This window comes from Electrophorus electricus, chromosome 3 (genome assembly GCF_041902795.1).
Source record: "Electrophorus electricus isolate QZ-2024a chromosome 3, ASM4190279v1, whole genome shotgun sequence".
NCBI lineage: Eukaryota > Metazoa > Chordata > Actinopteri > Gymnotiformes > Gymnotidae > Electrophorus > Electrophorus electricus.
Genome location: NC_137499.1, coordinates 9,318,383 through 9,339,537, shown reverse-complemented (window position 1 = coordinate 9,339,537; position 21,155 = coordinate 9,318,383). Strand labels below are relative to the sequence as shown.

General features: G+C 44.4%; 3 protein-coding genes and 1 long non-coding RNA gene across 6 annotated transcripts; 2 read left to right on the top strand and 2 right to left on the bottom strand.

Moving 5' to 3' along the window:
* Positions 1-1,227: 1,227 nt before the first annotated feature.
* Positions 1,228-3,957, bottom strand: LOC113585552 (F-box/LRR-repeat protein 12). Of its 2 annotated transcripts, none has more exons than XM_081710163.1 (3): positions 3,578-3,957; positions 3,156-3,231; positions 1,228-2,281 (listed from the first exon to the last, which is right to left on the bottom strand). In XM_081710163.1, the coding sequence occupies exons 1-3, from the start codon at positions 3,730-3,732 to the stop codon at positions 1,520-1,522; spliced, it is 993 nt and encodes a 330-aa protein (XP_081566289.1). In that variant the 5' UTR covers positions 3,733-3,957; the 3' UTR covers positions 1,228-1,519. The 2 variants fall into 2 exon arrangements, with proteins under 2 accessions (XP_081566289.1, XP_026878909.2); XM_027023108.3 differs by having other exon boundaries at positions 1,228-2,506; positions 3,578-3,942.
* A 91-nt stretch (positions 3,958-4,048) lies between these two features.
* On the top strand, positions 4,049-7,771 carry LOC113585562 (leptin receptor overlapping transcript-like 1). Its single transcript, XM_027023120.3, has 4 exons — positions 4,049-4,170; positions 4,887-4,962; positions 5,146-5,332; positions 6,115-7,771. The coding sequence occupies exons 1-4, from the start codon at positions 4,155-4,157 to the stop codon at positions 6,229-6,231; spliced, it is 396 nt and encodes a 131-aa protein (XP_026878921.1). The 5' UTR covers positions 4,049-4,154; the 3' UTR covers positions 6,232-7,771.
* Positions 7,772-8,749: 978 nt separating this feature from the next.
* On the top strand, positions 8,750-16,819 carry LOC113585561 (uncharacterized). Of its 2 annotated transcripts, none has more exons than XM_027023119.3 (7): positions 8,750-9,133; positions 11,516-11,670; positions 12,854-13,122; positions 13,243-13,443; positions 14,341-14,478; positions 14,668-14,761; positions 16,328-16,819. In XM_027023119.3, the coding sequence occupies exons 1-7, from the start codon at positions 9,043-9,045 to the stop codon at positions 16,364-16,366; spliced, it is 987 nt and encodes a 328-aa protein (XP_026878920.2). In that variant the 5' UTR covers positions 8,750-9,042; the 3' UTR covers positions 16,367-16,819. The 2 variants fall into 2 exon arrangements, with proteins under 2 accessions (XP_026878920.2, XP_026878919.2); XM_027023118.3 differs by having other exon boundaries at positions 8,756-9,133; positions 11,513-11,670.
* A 1,958-nt stretch (positions 16,820-18,777) lies between these two features.
* Positions 18,778-20,699, bottom strand: LOC145656933 (uncharacterized). Its single transcript, XR_014122580.1, has 2 exons — positions 20,226-20,699; positions 18,778-19,422 (listed from the first exon to the last, which is right to left on the bottom strand). It is a non-coding gene; the product is annotated as an uncharacterized LOC145656933 (long non-coding RNA).
* Between the last annotated feature and the right edge of the window lie 456 nt (positions 20,700-21,155).

The following is a 21,155-nucleotide window of genomic DNA, read 5'->3' as shown; positions in this document are numbered from 1 at the left end:
AAGAGCATCGATTTATGAAGGATGCTGCAATGAAAACATTTCTGAGTCACAGATTTTTAATCCATGATTTAATAATAATGTAAAGTACTGACAGTGAGTCCTTCAAATCCTGCAGAAGAGGGGACAGGTGACCATACTGCACACACAGGTTTTCAGGTCTCTGGCCATCAACACCTGTACATGACAGTAGTGGGCATGATCTCCAGCAATGATGAGAAATCTTACAGAAGTGCAGTCCGTATCCTTGTGTATTGGTGTAAAAGCCATGACCTACAATTAATTGTACCCAAAACCAAGCAATTTGCACTAGGTTTCCACAGGAGACAGTGACCCCCTTCCTTTGGTAACCGATAAACAGGAAATTCAACATATATAACACACTCGTACATTTCTATTGGTTTTATCTGCCATGTATCCATAGAGGTTGCTCTTTCTGGTTGTCTGAGACTGGTGACTCTGTACAGCTCAGCATCAGGGCAGAAGAAAGGTCTGGTAGGTGGAAAGTTCACCGTGTATTTCAGAAGAGTAGCGCTCTCCATCTGAATATATCCTACCTTTTGTATTGGGTGAACACATTCAAATTGGAGTATTTTTGAGATACTGTTTAAAAGTTACATTCCTGTCCTAAGGACCCACTTGCAGCTTGTGTTAACAGACGTTCATTTCCGGATTGTATCTGGACAGACTCTGGCCGTACTCCCTAAAACGCATCCCCAGTGTGATGAGATCTCATTTAAATGTAAACAGAACCCCAATTCTGTTTTACTTCCTAATCTACCAAAACATTCCCCAGATAGAAAGCAGATACGGGTCCGCTCCTTAAGGTTAGCACCCCTGGCTGTACACAGGGGCACCATGCTAGGGGCCTGGATTAGGATGACTAATGGCCTGACAGACAGGGGCCATAAAAAACATTACTAAAACATTAAGTGAATTATTAGAAAATTTGGTGATATTTTTGTCCATTTGGGCCAAAGCGCCCTGATGGTACCCCTGGCCATATGCCACTGCTGGTCCACCCTCAGACAACCTAGATTATCAACCTAGCTTTTATACTACTGTACTAGCTTTTATTTAAAAAAAAGTCCTGAATATTACAGAACATGAAAAACTGTTATTAACTGTAAAATCTTTGTTTATGATTATAAAATGAGAACGCTAAAGACTCTTTCATTAATACAGCTGAAGTAATGGCACTCATGTTATAACCACCAGATCACACACACGCCAGATTCCATTGTTTTATTCTAGCATCTGAGTCATTTAAAAACCAGCATGTACTGCGCACAACTTTATGCTTGTAAACATTTTGGCTGAAGGCTCATTTTAGGTGTTAAGTCTAGCTGTCTAGCCACTATACAAGGTTAATTGTAATCCTGGTGTGGGATTAGTCTTCAGATGGTAAAATGGCCCACACTGTTCCAGATCCAAGTCTACAGTAAACTACTTGGTGTTGTTTCTGTATATGTCATCATTTGTGCACTAGAGCGCTGAGCGTCTGTGTCAGACGGCGTGTGCGTCAGTCCTGGTTTGAGGTCACGGTGCACTGTGTAAACAACACACTACACTTGGGCAGCAGGGTGGCCAGCGATCGCCTGAGGTTCGGCACGGGGTCGTTGTCGCTCCTTTCCTCTCTCTCGCCTTCTTCTCTCTCTTCTCCTCCGTCTTGCCCCTCCTCCGCGCCCCCCTCCAACTCGCCTCCGCGCTCCGTCTCAAACTCCACCTGCCAGAACTCCAGCTGGCGCAGCTCCTTCAGCGAGCGGCAGCTGCGCAGGACCATCATCTCCGTCAGCCTGCAGCCGCGCAGACGCAGCCAGCGCAGGTCAGGCAGACGGCTGAGGCAGAGCATGCCGGGGCTCACCTCCCGCCCCCCGAGCCCCAGGCCCTCCAGCCCAGCCCAGCCCTCACCCAGACCCAGCGCCGCCATCTGCTGCCGGCTCCACGTGTCCATCTCCAGGTGCTTGAGGTGGGAGAGGGACCTCAGGCCGGGGGGGGCGCAGCCCCTCAGACCCGCTGCCGTCACCCGGATCAGGTCGCGAAGCTCCAGCCGGGTCAGCTGCCCCCAGGAGCTCAGGCTTTGCAGGTGCTGGTTGGTGAACGATGGCACATTGTCTAAAATCAGAGTTTTTATGCCGATGCCGGGGGAGGAGGGAGTTAGCTGTTTGTTTCCTGCACTTTTTGGATTGGCTGCAGTTGCCTGGTGGCAGGCCGGCTCAGACGCTCCAGAGGGACTCTGAGTAAAGAACCCAGGCGGGAGTTCACAACCATGCAGTTCCAGGACCTGTAAGGTAGGGGGCATTAGAGAGCAGCTTCGCAAGCCGCGCAGGTCCGTGTGCAGCAGAGAGAGTCGGCTCAGGCGGGGGCATTTGGAGGTCAGAGCCTGCAGCCAAGGCTCAGACAGGAAAGCACCACCACGTGCAGACAGCAGCAAACCACGCAGACGCAGGGAACGCAGACCATGGCCCAGGTACTGGCGCAATAACACCCACAGTATACGGGTTGTCACCTTAAACACAATCACACAATCAATCAGACCCGCAACCACAACAGTCACCTGGGCTGCATTTAACAGATGCTTTGCCATGTAAACATTAGTTCTCACTTTACATAGTGACATAAAGTAACTAGATACCCTACCGACATCTCACTAAAGAATTAGTGAGCAGGTATATCAACATCATTATACTGACTGCTGTGGATAATTTCAAACTGCCGAAAGGCCAACCATTGGAACACACTGGGGCACACACACCACCCTTACAAAAGAGTGTTCGTGTGGTTTCAGGAAAACCGGCCAGATTTTCATATACTGCACATTCATACAGGATACACTTGATGGGGTTTGTCAACAACAGATATACAGCAGGACTTGTCACAAATCAGAAGAGAGCAAGACAATACAGCTTTTAGAAAGGGGAACAACTGAGACAGTGTGAGATATTAAAATGGTTTAGCTAAATAAGAACATTACTCATTCACAAACAGCACAAATATGACAGCATCAACATGCTACAAATGTGTGGCCTTACCCCAAATTAATACATAAATACGATACAAATACTTGGTCTTACCCCTTATAAATAGCTAAATACGATACAAATACTTGGTCTTACCCCTTATAAATACATAAATACAATACAAACACATGGTCTTACCCCTTTCCATGTTGAAAGGTCTACAGTGCGCCAGAGTCTCTGGTCTTTAACCAAACGCCTCCAGCGCCTGCATACCCTACACATGGATATAACGAAAGTAAGTTACCCTGGGTCATCGCTATCGTTAACCCTACTGATCATATATCTAGCTACTTCTGAAATGTGGTCAGTAATCTGGTCCTTCCGGAGCAGAAATGCTGGCTTTCACTTCTTTTCACGGAGGTGGTCATAAAGCTAGAGCTCAGATGGGAGAGTACGGACAGAAGCAGACAACCTACGCTTCACCAAACATCAGAGCAGAAAACAACATTTCACACAAGCGTTACAAATACAGTCTTCCATCATATAACAAGAAGACAACTTCGTCAATAAAAGTGTTTGGGATTTAAAGCGTCGTAAAGGTCCTGGAGGTCTTTGTGTACCTGCCGTTGCGAACTAGTTCTCGGATGTTTAAGTAAGATAAAATATCAATTAAAATGTTTTCTGGGAAACAGTCCAGAGTGCAAGTCTTCATCTCCGCCATCTCTGTAAACAATGTAGAATAAACCGGAACCACGGTGGAGAAACCTGAGAACATTTAACATAAAAAAAGAAAACGATCAGCGACATTTATTAGTACGACAGAAATGTATAATTCCGCAGTGGTTATCAACGCTAGCTAGAGTGAGTTTGAGAAAAGAGACTTTATTATTATTTTTAACTCGACTACCACACGCGCAGTTTGATTACGCAGGCGTTTACGTAAATAGGCGATCTCCAAATCATGTCTTACCGGAAGTTCTTCACGCATATAAAGTGAAGATCAGTGGTTTTTTTATTTTCGTAAATGTACGATCTACACATCATGTCTCAGAGGAAGTTTCTCGTGACTATGACATTAAGATCGTCTGTTGCTCAACCGCGATTCTGCACCTTGCGTTTCTTTCTGCTGTGTTGGTGCGCGACACTGCTGAAGACCGCAGCTCTATCTAACATTCAGCCCTTTAATGTCCTAAAACAATGGCTGGTATTAAAGGTGAGGAAGACGATATTTATTAGCTGTGTCCATGCGTTGTCTGTTATGTCAAGCGCACGGCTGCGTTGTTGATTTAGGTGAGAGACTGCAGGCTTTTGCCTGCTAGTTTCCTAACGGTTAGCTAATGTTGCTAGCTAGGTTAGCTACCCAGACAGGCCAACTCGCAGCTGGTAAAATCTTTTTTCAGTTCATTTGTGGGTACTGGAAACGAACCCCATTAGTTAACTAACGCATTAACTGACTAAAATGATATCATACGCGGCATTTTATTATTCAGCCTACGGTCCGACTAGGCGACACGGAGGAGTGATAACGACAGTGATGAGTTTAACGTTACTAACGTTACTCGTTTGTTATTAGCTGGCTTTACATGGCCCAGCTAGTGTTGATCATATGATCTGTTGTGATATGGTTGATCGTATGAATGCTCCCGAGACCCCATATGTCCCCCAGTGCTGAGGATGCTGCTTTAACCCAGGAAGTGGCGGTAATTAGCCAATGAGCCAAATCCGTCATGTCAGATTACAGAAAACGCTTGCCTGAAATCACCAGGAACAGGTCATTATGCTTAACTGGATCTAAACTTGGATCCCAAAAAAGACAAGTCAAAGCAAGCCAACACTGCAGCCAGCATCCCCTGTGGAAGCAGGGCTATTGGTTTGTGTTCCCCACCTAGGGAGATGCAGCATACTAATCTGGTTACTGTTCATTTACAGCCCTTATCAGTCTTTCATTTGGTGGAGCCATTGGCCTCATGTTTCTGATGCTTGGCTGTGCCCTGCCTGTCTACAAGTGAGTAATGTAGGATCGAATTTTTGTCATGCCATGTGAGTGTCATATTTTTTTAAAAGATATTTACCTCAAATCTGAAATCATTACTGTAGTTAATGTAAAAGTTAGTTAATGATAGTAAACTCTGTTGTTTATTGTTGTGTTTGTGGGTGATTGTGTCTGTCTTTCTCTCTCTCTCTCTAGTGAATACTGGCCTCTCTTTCTGCTCTTTTTCTACATCCTGTCTCCTATCCCTTACTGCGTCTCTCGACGGGTGGTGGACGACACTGACTCGACTAGTAATGCCTGCAAAGAGCTGGCCATTTTCCTCACCACTGGGATCGTGGTGTCAGCCTTTGGGCTCCCTGTCATATTTGCACGTGCTGATGTGGTAAATGCTGCTTCCTGTATTTCGTGAACGTGTCCTTACCTCACACGAACCTGGATGTGGGTGTCTACCTGTGTGTCCTTTTCCCTCTCCTTGCGGCACTGGGCACCTCTGTGACACTAGATTTGGATATAGCTAACGGCAAACTACCTACAAGTCACCTAACCTACGAACACAGTTATTACTGACGGTAATGTGACGAACATAGCAAGCTCTCACGTGATGTTAAAGTGAATTAAAAGTAATTCCATTCGGGGAGTGTAAATGTCAGGCACCAATAAAACCACTTGTGACAGTTAGCTAATGACGACATGGCAGACAGGCCCGCTGAGCCGACCTCCGCGCAGCCGCCGTCCTCGCGCTGCGCCGCGAGTGTTCCGCCTTGTAGAGCCAAGGTCCGACCCCAGCCCGATCCGCCTTGCTCAGATACTCAAACAGGACCAACAGCCCTGACGTCGGGACAGCTGAGCTGGGCGGATCCGCGGGGCTCCAGGTGCGCGTGTCCCCGGTAAACCGTCGGCGCTAGAAACGCTTCTGAAGTTCCCGACCGCACGGCCCGGCACATTTGTTACTTGGGATCTCATTTTAACCAGGGCTAGTCTTTTAACCAAGCTCTCTGAGCTTGCACCAAACAAGCTGGCGGATTTGTCGATTGCTCTCTGACACGGAACATATGGTAACGATTCCTCTGCCTTTTGTCCTTCCAGTTTTCTCCCATGTGGTAACAGATGGAAAGTGTGCTCAGTGCCATTTGTTGACTGAATAATTCATGTTTGTGTGTCCAGATCCAGTGGGGGGCATGTGCTCTCGTTCTGACGGGAAACATCGTTATCTTCGGCACTATCCTGGGCTTCTTCCTCGTCTTTGGCTCCAACGACGACTTCAGCTGGCAGCAGTGGTAAAACGGATCTGCGGAGAGATGGCTGTTTTTATTACATACTGTACATTCTGATTATGACTCTTGTTGTTGTTATTGTTTTTATTACATTTTATTATTTATAGTGACTGCCCATTTATATTGACAAGAAATCAGTGCAATAATTTCTTGCTGGGATCAGTCTGACCTCAGAACGTTGTCCTGTTTTTATTTATTTGTTCATTTGTTTATTGGTTTGGCGGCTTGTGCATGTGCTTTCCCACGGCTACTCGCAGCTCATCAGCAGCGTAGCATCCGCTGTCATCAGGAAACTCTTCAGAAGTGAGCCTTCCCTCCGGCAGCTCACGTCCTGAAAGATTCCTGTTGAAACATTACTCCACTAGCACCCAAAGAGCAGGAGAAGGAGGCGCGGGAGGGCCGTGTCTCTGACCCCGCGCGCCCCGAGCCCACTGGCCCTGCAGCCTCTGTAACGTTAGCTTTGGCCAGACGCTAGAGTGAACGGCCTCTTTTTAAAGGATAATGTATGATGCAATGTTTGCTGTCTTCTTGGCTATGGGTATAGTGCTGTCGCATTGAACTCGAATGTACTCTGGGCTGCCACCTTCACACCACAAAGTGACTGCAATGCTTTTCCATGGCACAGGCAGCTCTACTGGCCGCGTGTCCTGCCGCCAGTGCTGAGCTTTGAACAGGGCCTCGGGAAATTCCCTTAATCCCCGCTGATGTAGTGCAACCTTGAAACGTAAGTGTTATGGGTTTAGTGGTGACGTGTTTGTACCACCGTGCTCTCCACCTAGTGTGGATGGGAGACCACGTCCCTCCCTAAAGGTCTCCTGCTGTAGTTTAATGTCATTGTCCTGAACTGAAGGTGAAATGTCACAATCTCAGTTTTACACTGTATAAGCAGAAGCACTGACAATATGGTTACATTGTTTTGTATGTTATTCATTTTAATGTTTTTATTCGTTCCTACCTTAGTTATTTACCTGGAGTGTAGCATTTGTGTAGTGTACAACAGGATCGATTGTACATGGATAAATTATTTAATATATTTATCATACAGTTGTAAAAAGACAGACCATGTGCAAGCAAGTCAAGCACGATATCCCAGTGCCAGATTTCTAATATCCAGCTAACACAAAACAGTGAATTAACGTTCACGTACAGCTAGGCTACAGTTGTAATTCTCCTTGACTTGTATGTTGTATGATTGCATAATGCTAGCCCCTACTTGTCTTGGTTTTGATAGAGGTAGCATTGGTTAGTTGAGTGGAAGTGTATTGAAAGGGTCAGGCCAGGCAGAGAAGGAATCCGGAAGCGATTCAAAAGGTGTCTGAGAAGAGCGGAGTGTTTCAGAGTCGTTTGAACGGAATCGGGATTGTCGAGAGTCGGCCGTTCGAATCAAATCAAGTTCCAAAGGGCCACAGAAGTGTTGTTCTTTAACTAGAAGCTGTGTGACAGTATGTAATCTGGTTCTTTCTTTCTACTGTTTTTTGCTCTCTCTCTCTCCCTCTCTCTCTCTCTTTCTTTCTTTCCATTTTTAATAAATACAATTTTTGAACGAATCCTGGACTTGTGTTGTACTGGACTTTGTGTGTATCAGATTCCTGTTGAGTGACAGAGCTTGTTGTGGATTTAGGAGTGTGTCCTCTACCATTGTTGCCTGCGGGGGTGTGTGGGGGTCTCTGGTTTCGACATAAACATGTTCTAAATAACCTGGGCTGGTTTCCCAAAAGTACTGTAAACCAAAGATTATCTTTAATCTCTCTCTCTCTCTCTCTCTCATAAAGTGAACTTGGCAAATGGATAAGACTGATAAGACTATTGCTTTCCAACTCAACTGCGGTTTAGTATGCAATGTTTATTGCTGTGCAAATCTATTTGTATCTTCAGTTTTATTCAACTTGCTGTCAGGCAAATACACGTATACTTAATCTCGTGCATGAATTAGTGGAGCAGCTTTATTGCTTTAGCGCTCTGTGCCAAGCACTCGGCACACATCCACCTGCGGCTACTTGGCTTCTCCGTGGATAATGAAACCTGTCTAAAGAGGTCTAAAGAACTTTTCCTTCAGTAGTCTTTCAAACAGAAACACTAAAAATAAACCTTACATACAAGCCTTTTAAATCTTTTAATGATGTGATGCTATCTGTTTGCAAATCTGGCAAGAAAGTTGGTGAGAATGAAAACTTTTTTTGTTTGTTTGAACTGACCGTCGGGTCAAAATGTCATCGAGATTGGGCCTATCTACAGTGGTAGCTCAGTGGTTACGGAACTTGACTTGTAGTTGGAAGGTTGCTGGTTAAAGCCCCACCACTGCTAAATTGCCACTGTTGGGCCCCTGAGCAAGGCCCTTAACCCTCAATTGCTCAAGTTGTACTCAGTCAATTGTAAGTCGCTTTGGATAAAAGCATCAGCTAAATGCTGTAAATGTAAATAAATCTGTGTGTCTAGTAGCGCATGATCTGTAGGCTCTGGTTTCTAGACATTCCTGTATGGGGGAGGAATAAATGGAGCAGCTGCTTGTTATGACGTGCCCTACTGGAATCTTCTTGCTATAATCAGATTATACATTTGCACAAACCTTCTAGAATATGCATAGTTAAAGGATAACGAGTGGTTGAGTGGAGCAAGCAGGCCCTGGCTATTGCTGGGCGGACACCAGGCAGTAATATCAGCAATGATTAAACAGACACGGGGATGCAGGGGTGTGTGTTTGACAGCCCGAGGCCAGCAGGAAATATGCAGCCCAGACCACGGCAAAAGTAGATTACCTGAGTGAAAGACAGAGAAGAGTGTGGGGCAAAAGAAGAGAAAGAGGAGTACGATCTCGGTAATGAGGAGGTTTTTCAGGGCACACAGAGATGAGGACTTCAGCCAGATCCAGTACCTCACAGCCAAGTGTAATCGCCTGGTGCACGAGAACGGTAAGCAGGGCCTATTCCTGCACGTCTGACGGCTCAAACACCACACCACCGTTACCACACCAGACCACTATTACCAAACACTTTAACACCAGATCACCATTACTAAATACTTTCACACCAGACCACGATTAGCGTTTTTCCATTACACAATTTTAATACAATGAACGTATGGTGCCATTGACATTGAATTTATATTTTATGCTGTTTATTTGTATACATTAGAACTGAAACGAGATTTTTAACATATTCCAGATTGGTAATGTTAAAGACGAAAATGAGTGGTGTTTGGTAAGAGATTGGAACAAGATTAAGAAATACACATAACCACAGCTCATAGATCGCCATAAAACTCAAGATAATGTTACTGTTTGTCCTCAGTAGTCTGTTCCGGTCGAGGTTATTTTACGCCTGTGTTGAGAGAGGAAAGTAAAAAAACAAAACGAAACTATGAATAAATATGTGACTAAGATTGTCACTCAGGAAGGTTAAACTTGTTTCTGGTTGCTGTGGCCTGAGGGTTGGAGCACACGTTTACCGTCTGCAGGACCAGGGGTCGAGTGGACCCGACGCTAATGAGCCCCCATGCTGTGAGGAGATGGTGCAAGTCCCAGTGTGAATCAATCGTACGGGCCATGGGTGTGACCCTGGATGAAGGTGTGACCCTGGTGTGATGAGTGGGGATAGTGTGATGGAGACCTCCCCCTGTCTGGAAGACATGTCTGTGGGCCCTGGGTGCGGTTGATGTTCTCTGCCTTCGCTATGACATACGATGCTCTCAGGACTCAGTTTGTAACCCACACACTTCAAATATCAGTATAGTTTTGCACATTTGAGCCACTTTTGGTGCGCCACACACATCACTCTTGGATAAAGGTTAAAGATAAAAGGTTTGGACATGCCTGGTTTGGAAAAACAACCTACTCTCTGCTGGTTAGCGTTGTCCTTAGTGGTAATAAATCTGGATTTTAATGGATGTGTTGTCATAGAGGGTTAAATAAGATGCTCTCAAGCCTGTTTGTGTCCTTTCTGGAAGGTGGAAAGGTGGAAGGTCATAAGGTTGCACGTTTAACAAGGGTACACAGCTGAGAAAACACAGCTCACCTGGAATGAATTACACATCTTTACCGCTGAGTGTGTGTCTGTGTACATCTTTACTACAGTGTGTGTTTATGTTGTGTGTGTGTGTGTATGTTGTACATCTTTACCACTGTGTGTTTGTTTATGGTGTGTGTGTGTGTATGTTGTACATCTTTACCACTGTGTGTTTGTTTATGTGTGTCTGTATATTTTTCCCACTGTGTGTTTGTCTGTGTAGTGTATGTGTACATCTTTACTACAGTGTGTGTGTGTGTGTGTACATCTTTACTACTGTGTATGTGTATGTGTACATCTTTACCTCTGTGTGTGTGTGTGTGTGTGTGTATGCATCTTTACCACTGTATGTGTGTGTGTGTGTGTGTGTACATCTTTACCTCTGTGTGTGTGTGTGTGTGTGTGTGTGTACATCTTTACCTCTGTGTGTGTGTGTGTTCATCTTTACTACTGTGTATGTGTATGTGTACATCTTTACCTGTGTGTGTGTGTGTGTGTGTGTGTGTTCATCTTTACTACTGTGTGTGTGTGTTCATCTTTACTACTGTGTGTATGTGTATGTGTACATCTTTACCTGTGTGTGTGTGTGTTCATCTTTACTACTGTGTGTGTGTGTGTGTTCATCTTTACTACTGTGTATGTGTATCTGTACATCTTTACCTGTGTGTGTGTGTGTGTGTTCATCTTTACTACTGTGTGTGTGTGTGTGTGTGTGTTCATCTTTACCTCTGTGTGTGTGTGTGTGTGTGTGTGTGTTCATCTTTACTACTGTGTGTGTGTGTGTGTGTGTTCATCTTTACTACTGTGTGTATGTGTATGTGTACATCTTTACCTGTGTGTGTGTGTGTTCATCTTTACTACTGTGTGTGTGTGTGTGTGTTCATCTTTACTACTGTGTATGTGTATCTGTACATCTTTACCTGTGTGTGTGTGTGTGTGTGTTCATCTTTACTACTGTGTGTGTGTGTGTGTGTGTTCATCTTTACCTCTGTGTGTGTGTGTGTGTGTGTGTGTGTGTGTTCATCTTTACTACTGTGTGTGTGTGTGTGTGTTCATCTTTACCTGTGTGTGTGTGTGTTCATCTTTACCTCTGTGTAAATCTATTTGGAAACGTACGTTTTATTCAACTTGCTGTTGTGCAAATACAAGTGTGCTTCCGTTTTGCTCTTTTCTGTATGCAGTAATTTTTGTGTTTCTTTAAGTTACACCATTCTTGTTTAGTTTAAGAAATCTACACACACTTAACTCATGTTTTGTTTTATCCTGTGTGTGTGTGTGTGTGTGTAGCAGCTCTGGAGAGAGAGTGTGTGGTCTCCAGAGAGAGGCAGCGAACTCTGCAGGCTGAGCTGGAGTCCTGCTCCCTGCAGCTCTGTCAGAAGGAACACACATGTCAGGACCTGCATCTCAAACACGAGCAGCTGCTTGATGCCCTCGCGCACCAGCGGGTACCTACCCTCCCTGCTCCATGCTTTCTGGGCCACTGGCTTTGGGGTGTCACTCTATTTCTTTACAACCTTATTGGAGTTATTTGTGTTCACTGTTAATTTAATTGGTATACTTGTTATTTACTGTGTTCCATTGTATCTTCTGAAATTAAAGTATTATAGTGTATCTGCACAATAACTACACAAACCCAGACAGAAGTGTAACTACACAAACCCAAACAGAAGAGTAACTACACAAACCCAGACAGAAGAGTAACTACACAAACCCAGACAGAAGTGTAACTACACAAACCCAGACAGAAGAGTAACTACACAAACCCAAACAGAAGAGTAACTACACAAACCCAGACAGAAGAGTAACTACACAAACCCAGACAGAAGAGTAACTACACAAACCCAAACAGAAGAGTAACTACACAAACCCAGACAGAAGAGTAACTACACAAACCCAGACAGAAGTGTAACTACACAAACCCAGACAGAAGAGTAACTACACAAACCCAGACAGAAGTGTAACTACACAAACCCAGACAGAAGAGTAACTACACAAACCCAAACAGAAGAGTAACTACACAAACCCAGACAGAAGTGTAACTACACAAACCCAGACAGAAGAGTGGCTACACACCTTACCATGAGCTACCCCCCTGACCGGATTCGTGATCGACATGTGGGTCCCGCGGGGTTTGGTGATTTACACATGGGGTTTGGTGATTTACACATGGGTCCCGCGGGGTTTAGTGATCGACCTGTACATCCTGCTTGGCATGTGCTTGTGATGTGCTTAGTCCTGTTCTGCAGTAAGGTATAGGCAGTAAATGTTACTGGGTTTGGGCCATACAGAAGTGTGGGCTGCGCTTCTTAAAGAGGCTTAAAGAGCTGAACTGAATATGCGTGCATGTTATGGCATGAACATAGGCCTAGTCTGGGCTGCTTTGTGCAGAGTGGTATACTGAAGTGCCGAAAACAGTTAAAAGCTACAGTGTGTATTTTGGTTGCAATATGTGTGTATATGAGTATGCGTATGTGTGTATGTGTTTTTTGGGTGTTGAATGTGCTTTTGTGCCATTTGTTAAGTTTACGGTGGGCTGGTTAATGAGTGTGTGTTGTGCTGATGAGTGAGAATATTTTTACTTGTTATTCGTATGTGAATATTTGCTGAGTGTGTGTGTGTGTTCTGTAGGGGTTGGTACAGTTCCTACAGCAGCGGCTTGTCTTCCTGACCGAGGAGAGCTCCACGGAGGTGTCTCTGTTGACGTTCCAGCTGGAGCAGGTTAGCTCTGACCTGCAGAAACTCCAGACCTCAGAAACACAGCTGCAGGGCCTGGTGGAAGAGCTGCACCAGGAGGCCCATCGCACAGACAAGAAGGCAGGAGGTCTGCAGACAGAGCTCCGTGTGGAGGCCCAGCTCAAGGCCGAGCAAGTGGAAGATCTGGAAAGTCAGCTGACCAGGTTGGAAGTTTTTCGAAGCTCTGAAGCTGCACAACAGTTTCGATGCATGCGTCATCCCTGAATAATCCGGTAATCAATTTTGCTGATTAATTTGAATTGTTTTGCTTTCTGATTGGTCAGCAAGTCACGTGAACTGCAAGAGCTGCAGAAAGCCCATGCGTCCTTGATGGGGGAGCTGAGAGAGCAGGACAGCGCCCACCAGAGGACCGTGGAGAGACTGCAACAGGAGAACGCAGGAAGCCTGCATAAGCTGAAGGAAATGGCTGAGCAGTTCGAGTGGCTCTGTGAACAGCAGCGGCACTGGATGTGCTGCGTCAAGAGGTGCTGCTAAAGAAGAATGCCTGTCTGCATGCTTGTTTGGGTTTCTGTCTGTCTGTGTGTGTGGGCAAGTGCATTGCTTAGGGTTAGAGACTCCGCTGAAAGATAACGCACCATTTTAAAACTGCCCATACATTTAGCTTTTATCTTTTTATTTTTTAGCAGGAGTGCACAACCAGACCTGCCAGCTACATGCTCTTCTTCCACTGGAAAAGCATTTACATTTACTTGACTTACAATTATGACTGAGTAAAACTTGAGTAATTGAGGGTTAAAGGTCTTGCTCAGGGGCCCATCAGTGGCAACTTGGCAGTGGTGGGGCTTGAACAAACAACCTTCCCATTACAAATCAAGTAGTTTAACCACTGAGCTACCACTGCCCATGCACCAGTGGCACAAATACATAACACAGATCCGCCGAAGCTTAGATGATTCCTGTACTGCCCTGGTGCCTTCAGTACTATTACAACACAAGCTAACATTCGAATTTTGGCAGTTGGCTCTCACATTGGTACTCTCTAAACACCCCCATTACCCCAAATGTGAATGTACCAAAGTGAGTGGGGTAATGGGGATGTTTAGAGTATACCAATGTGAGTGGGCTAATGGGGGTGTTTAGTGTGTACCAATGTAAGTGGGATAATGGGGGTGTTCAGAGTGTACCAATGTGAGTGGGGGGTAATGGGGGTATTCTGAAGTTTTCCCAAACAGTCAAACTTATTTGGGTTCAAACTTTAATCAGGCCAAGAACAGACTGAGATGATCAAAGTTTATGAAAGTCTCTGAAAGCATCTGGTGCAAAAGAATACATTTGACTGAAAGGTCATGGGTGATGTCTGATTTTGCTTGTGTGTGTGTGTGTGTGTGTGTGTGTGTGTGTGTGTGTGTGTGTGTGTGTAGATTTAAGGACTGTCTGTCTGATGAGAAGGAGGCTCTGCTTCTTCAGGTGAACAGGTTACAGGTAGAGCTAGCAGGACTCCAGAAGAACTCCAGCTCTAAGACTGTTAAAGAAGACAGCACTCCCCAACACTGCGACAGGTCTGATACACCACCCACAATGCAATGCAGGAGGGCAGACACAACCCACAATGTACTGCTACAGGGCAGCTGCACAACCCATGATGCACTGCAGCTTGTCAGACACACAGCCCATCAGCCACTGGTAGCGTTTGTGCTTTGTCTAAACTCTAGTTTTTCTTTGGGAATTCCTCTTTCTCCCTGTTGTAGTTGGGAGGTGGATGCGATGGTGGATCTGCAGATGGAGGCGGACAGGTGGAGACAACACTACGAGGAGCTCTTTAACAATCACACCTCACAGCCGGTGTGTACACACACACACACACAGGTGGAGACTACACTACGAGGAGCTCTTTAACAATCACACCTCACACCCGGTGTGTACACACACACACACAGGTGGAGACTACACTACGAGGAGCTTTTTAACAACCACACCTCACACCTGGTGTGTATACACACACACACACACACACACACACACACACACACAGGTGGAGACTACACTACGAGAAGCTCTTTAACAATCACACCTCACACCTGGTGTGTATACACACACACACACACACACACACACACAGACATACACACAGGTGGAGACAACACTACGAGGAGCTCTTTAACAATCACACCTCACACCCGGTGTGTACACACACACACACAGGCGGAGACTACACTACGAGGAGCTCTTTAACAATCACACCTCACACCCGGTGCGCACACACACACACACACACACACACACACACACACACAGGTGGAGACTACACTACGAGGAGCTCTTTAACAATCACACCTCACACCCGTTGTGTTCACACACACACACACACACACACACACACACACACAGTTGGAGACTACACTACGAGGAGCTCTTTAACAATCACACCTCACACCCGGTGTGTACACAAACACACACACACACACACACAGGTCGAGACTACACTACGAGAAGCTCTTTAACAATCACACCTCACACCTGGTGTGTATACACACACACACACACACACACACACACACACACACACACACACATACACACAGGTGGAGACAACACTACAAGGAGCTCTTTAACAATCACACCTCACAACTGGTGTGTACACACACACACACACACACACATACACACACACACAGGTGGAGACTACACTACGAGGAGCTCTTTAACAATCACACCTCACACACACACACACACAGGTGGAAACTACACTACGAGGTGCTCTTTAACAATCAGACCTCACACCCCGTGTGTACAAACACACACACACACACACACACACACACACACACACACACACACACACACACACACACACACATTTAACTCCATCACCGTTCCCTAAACAAATGTATTACATTAACTCTGAGAATACAGAACTAGAGGACACGCACCACACAGAATATCTGCTATCTGTGTGTGTGTGTGTGTTTGCTAGAGTCAGACATAGAGACAGACATACACACACACACAAACATAGACATACACACATCTACACACACAAACATATACAGAGATACACACACAAACATACACACAGAAACATACACACACAAAAATATACACACAAACACAGACATACACACAGATACACACGAACAGACATACGCACAGATACACACAGACAGACATGCACAAATACACACACAAATGCACGGATATATGCACAGATACACAAACATAGACATACTCACAGATAGACACACAAACAGATATACACACAGATACACACAGACATACGCCCAAATACACACACAAACACAGACATACACACAGATACACAAACATAGAAATACACACAGATACATACACACACATACACACAGATACACACACAAATATAGACACTCATGTTTTCCTTTGGGTTCTCAGGGGCAGTCGTGTGAGGATACAGACCTAAAACCACCATGAAGCCTGAAGACAGATGTTCTGCACTTCTGCGTCTCTGTTTCCAGTCCCCAGTTCATCTCTGTAGGCTGCTCCTAAATGTAGGCTTCATCATCCATATAGCAGCACAGCAGAAAACCCAAAACTACTGACCCCAGACCTCAAAAGATTCACTTCAGCCCCAAACATCTGACCCCTGACCCCAATATTTACTCTAAATTGCTGACTACCTAATCTCAAAATATTCACCTCAACCCCAAAATGCTGCTCCTCCTACATCCCCAAACTACTAATCTAAACTCTGAAAATGTGACTCAACACTACCACCTCCTGGTATAGTCCAGCAAGAAAAGATCACCAGAAAAGATACTTATGTTCCGCATTGTTGACGTATTATTCATAGTACCAGATTATAAATAAACTAAAACTCCACTGAAAATAAAATGATGTCCACTGAAATAAAGATAGCTGTGCATATTTCAGAATTCAGTTTACATGTTTAAATGTAAAAGCTATTAGAAGGTAAAAATGTGTTCGTTTTTTCCCTGATGACCTCGGACACGTCACCACAGCCTTCTCTGCAGCTGTTATCAAGCGTGTGCAAACATCTTTTTCCTTTCTAATCAGGCTCATCTTGATTCCAGTTTGACATTCCACAGACACGGAGACATCTCAGAAAGCATGCGCACTCCAGGCAACTGACCAGACACGAGTGAACAGCACATTTCAAACTCACCGAACCAACGAGAGTGGGGGGAGTTTTTGTTTCATGTGAGCCCTCGAGTGTAAACAGAGCGAGTGGAAGTGCAGCTAGGGGCAGGCGGGCGAACGGGCATCTTGTGAGTGGAATGGCTGTAAAAGTAGATTTAGGAGCGCACGCATCGTCCGCCAGCAGATTTGTTGCTGAGTGGTGATGTGCAAATTGATATGCCATTTCTCTTGAGCCTAAACTTGCCAGTGGGACATTATTTCATGCGGCACCAGGAAGTGACCTTGCTGGGCGTGTTGAAGTATGTACTACTGGGAACACACACCAGTGCATGGTCACTGGGGTTGGCAGTAGGACTGGACAAAAATAGAGTTGTTCCTCTTAAACATCAGTCAATGCCTGGAACACCTCCTGGACACATTTTTCCACCTGGAAACACACATTCATTAAAATAGTGCGGTTGGTTAGGCCCACATGAAGCGGAATAGGTGGGTTTATGGTGTGTGTGTGCGTGTGTGTGTGCGTGTCTGTGTGTGTGTGTGTGTCTGTGTGTGTGCAGGGCATAGAGGGAGCACATGTATGTCTGATGGTGAGTGAATGTGTACATGTGTTACACTGAGTGTGTTTGTGAGTTTGATATATAGGGAAATGTGTTTCCTTCTGGAATGATTCTGAGATATTCCGTGCCACAGTAACTCTGGGTAGACATCTGGATATAAAGGAGTCAGAAGCAGATTGGGGGAGATTTAGGAGGGTTGGTTTGGGGTGTTGGGTGTAAATGGGGCGCTGTGGGATGACCCTGGGCACAGTGTGTGAATGCTTCTATTCTAAGACCTCACTCACTCACTCGCCCTTATGAACGCATGCACGCATGCACGCATGCACTCACTCACTCACTCACTCACACCCTCTGGTGTCCCCAATATTTTGCATCTATGTGTTCTAAGGCTAAACAAAAATCCACACAACAGCATCTGATTAAAGAACTACCTCTCCCTCTTTCTCAGCCTCAGCTTATGCACAGTCCAGTAAAATAAAACCTATCACAGTGTTTTAAAAGCCTGTGTGTGGCCCAAATAGACACCCAGCACGCACACATACCAGTCAAACTGAAAGAAAGAAAGTGGGTTGCAGTGACAACGTTTGGCCACTAGATGGAGGACTTGGATTGGCACTGTCAACTCCAGACAGCGGTGTTTTTAATTAGAGCAGCGTAGTCTACCTCGCTACAGATACAGTGTGACCTTCCAACTGTCTTAAAAGTTAATGAAAACATATGGCCACTATACTTACACAGGGATTTTTTTGAATGTATTAAAATTTTAAATCATCAATCTTTTCAACAATGACTTTGGTATATGATTATGATTGCAATAATAATAATAATAATAATAATAATAATAATAATAATAATAATAATAATAATAATAATTCAGTCTCCAGCAGCCAAAAGATCACTGAGGACTCTCTCTCTCTCTCTCTACCCCCTTATTGCCTTACACTCTCTCTCTGCCTCATTCTCTATAATTCAAATAGCTTTATTTGCATAAATTGTAATTAAGAACTGTTGTCAAAGTGATTAATATAATTATTAATATTAATAATGAAAAAACTGCTGATAAATGTAAGAGAAAAAATATTCACACACACGCACAATAGACACACACATATACATACACACACACACACACACACACACACACACACACACACACACACACACACACACACACACATACTGTTTAATACATATATGTGATTATACAAGCACAGTCACAAAACATATACATCTCTGGAAAAAAATAAGAGACCACTACAAAATGATCAGTTTCTCTAGTTTACAATTGATGGGTATGTGTTTGACCAGGCTGAAAAGTTTTGTTTTATTCTATAAACTACTGGCAACATTTCTCCCAAATTTCAGATAAAAGTATTGTATTTTAGAGCATGTTTTTTTTTTTTTTTTTTTTTTTTTTTAAATGACTAATGGTCACCACAAATAATGCAAAGAAAACAAGCTCATATTCATTTATAAACAATACAGCACTAATCTTTTAACTTAGGATGAGTCAAGAAATCAATACTTGGTGGAATAACCCTGATTTTTAATCACAGCTGTCATGCGTCTTGGCATGCTTTCCACCAGGCTTTCACATTGCTGTTGGGGAACTTTACGCCACTCCTGGCACACAAATTCCAGGATCTCAGCTTTGATTGATGACTTGTGACCATCCAGCTTCCTCTTGATCACATTCCAGAGGTTTTTAATGGGGTTCAGGTCTGGAGATTGGACTGGCCATGATAGGGTTTTGATCTGGTGGTCCCTTATCCACACTTTGATTGACCTGGCTGTGTGACATGGAGCATTGCCCTGTTGAAAAAAACAATCATCAGAGTTGGGGAACATTGTCAGAGCAGAAGGAAGCAAGTCTTCCAGCACAGTTTTGTAAGTGGCTCGATTCATATATCCTTCACAAAACAAATCTTCCCGATTCCAGCCTTGCTGAAACACCCCCAGATCATCACCGATCCTGCACCAAATGTCACAGTGGATGCGAGACACTCTGGCTTGTAGGCCTCTCCAGGTCTCCATCTAACCATTACACGACCAGGTGTTGGACGAAGCTGAAAACTGCACTCATCAGAGAGGATGACCTTACTCCAGTGCTCTACGATCCAATGCTTATGGTCTTAAACAAACTTCAGTCTGGTTCTTCTTTGCTTCTCATTGATGATATATTATATATATATCTCTTCTGACAATTAAGATAGTTCTGACTCAAGTACCCTCATTCACTCACAAAAAAAAATTAATCCAATCTCCCTCCCCATAATATAAACCAAAAAATAATAATCATTATTATTATAATGATAATAACAAACTTAAAATACTAATATCAAAAATTAAAAACAACCCAATAACTTGTCATCACCAGTGATATTTATTTCACAATATAAATATATGTATAACAAAAACAAACAAAAAATCTTGTGCTTGTAAACAGGAGCACTGGACAGTTGTATGATCCTACAGTGCTGTGCTGATGAGGGAAAGTTCTGGAAAAACATTTCAACACGTGGCTCCAAACAAAAAAGGTAAATGTGCATGTGTACGTATGGGTACACCCCTCGGACCCCAAACAAACCCCAAACCATCGGTTACCCAGGCCTTACTTCAGTAATCTCTTACTCCACCGTACGCCATGGAAGCAACCTCAGCGTAGTCCGTTCTTCGTGTGAAAGGCAAAACTCTGTCGGTCCTCTGCAATGCAATGAAGCATGCCAGGTTTGCTCAGGAGGCAGAGTGAGGGCTTCAGCAGGCTGGAGTAACACTAGCCAACGGAAAGCTCAGCAATTGCTCAGAACAACGACCAGCTCCATTCCGCGCTCGCACGCCAGCGGCTTTGGCGTCAGTAATCCCTTAACGAAATACGGTGGAACCGGACTGTCTTAAAGCGGCAGGCTCCTGACGCCACTGCCTAATAACAGGGTGTGGACTTTGGGGTTACACCTCCAATTTAGAAGCAGGGATATCCATTCCTAACATGCGGCACTGAATACTATCTCCTGATTACACTGTAAAGCGGTGTGGTTCAGAGGCAAATTATATTTTGTAGGTAAAACCTGCAGTTGTGCTTTAATCTTTAACATAATCACTTGAGCATCAATGGCCTCATTTGTAAGACATTTTGTATGATACTAAATGGTCCGCACACGCCGAGCAGGCGAACAGGCGAACAGGTGTACAGGCTTCCCCTGCAGTTGTACTCTAATATGTCATACCTACATGTACTGATGTTCAGTTTCTGTGAGATTCCATTATGAACCAGCCAGGACACTGGAGTCTCTCTCTCTCTCTCTCTCTCTCTCTCTCTCTCTCTTTCTCTCTCTCTCTCTCTCTCTCACACACACACACACACACACACACATGCACACACACACACACCCCTGCCAGGACACAGAGCACTCTTTACTGGGCTCACGCATATTACGGAAATTAAGAAAAAAAGAACTGCAGTTGGCATTAAATAATATCTAAAGTCAAGATGAGAAAGATAATCAGGTGAAAGTAAGGAGGAAGAAATAAATAATTACAAACAGGGC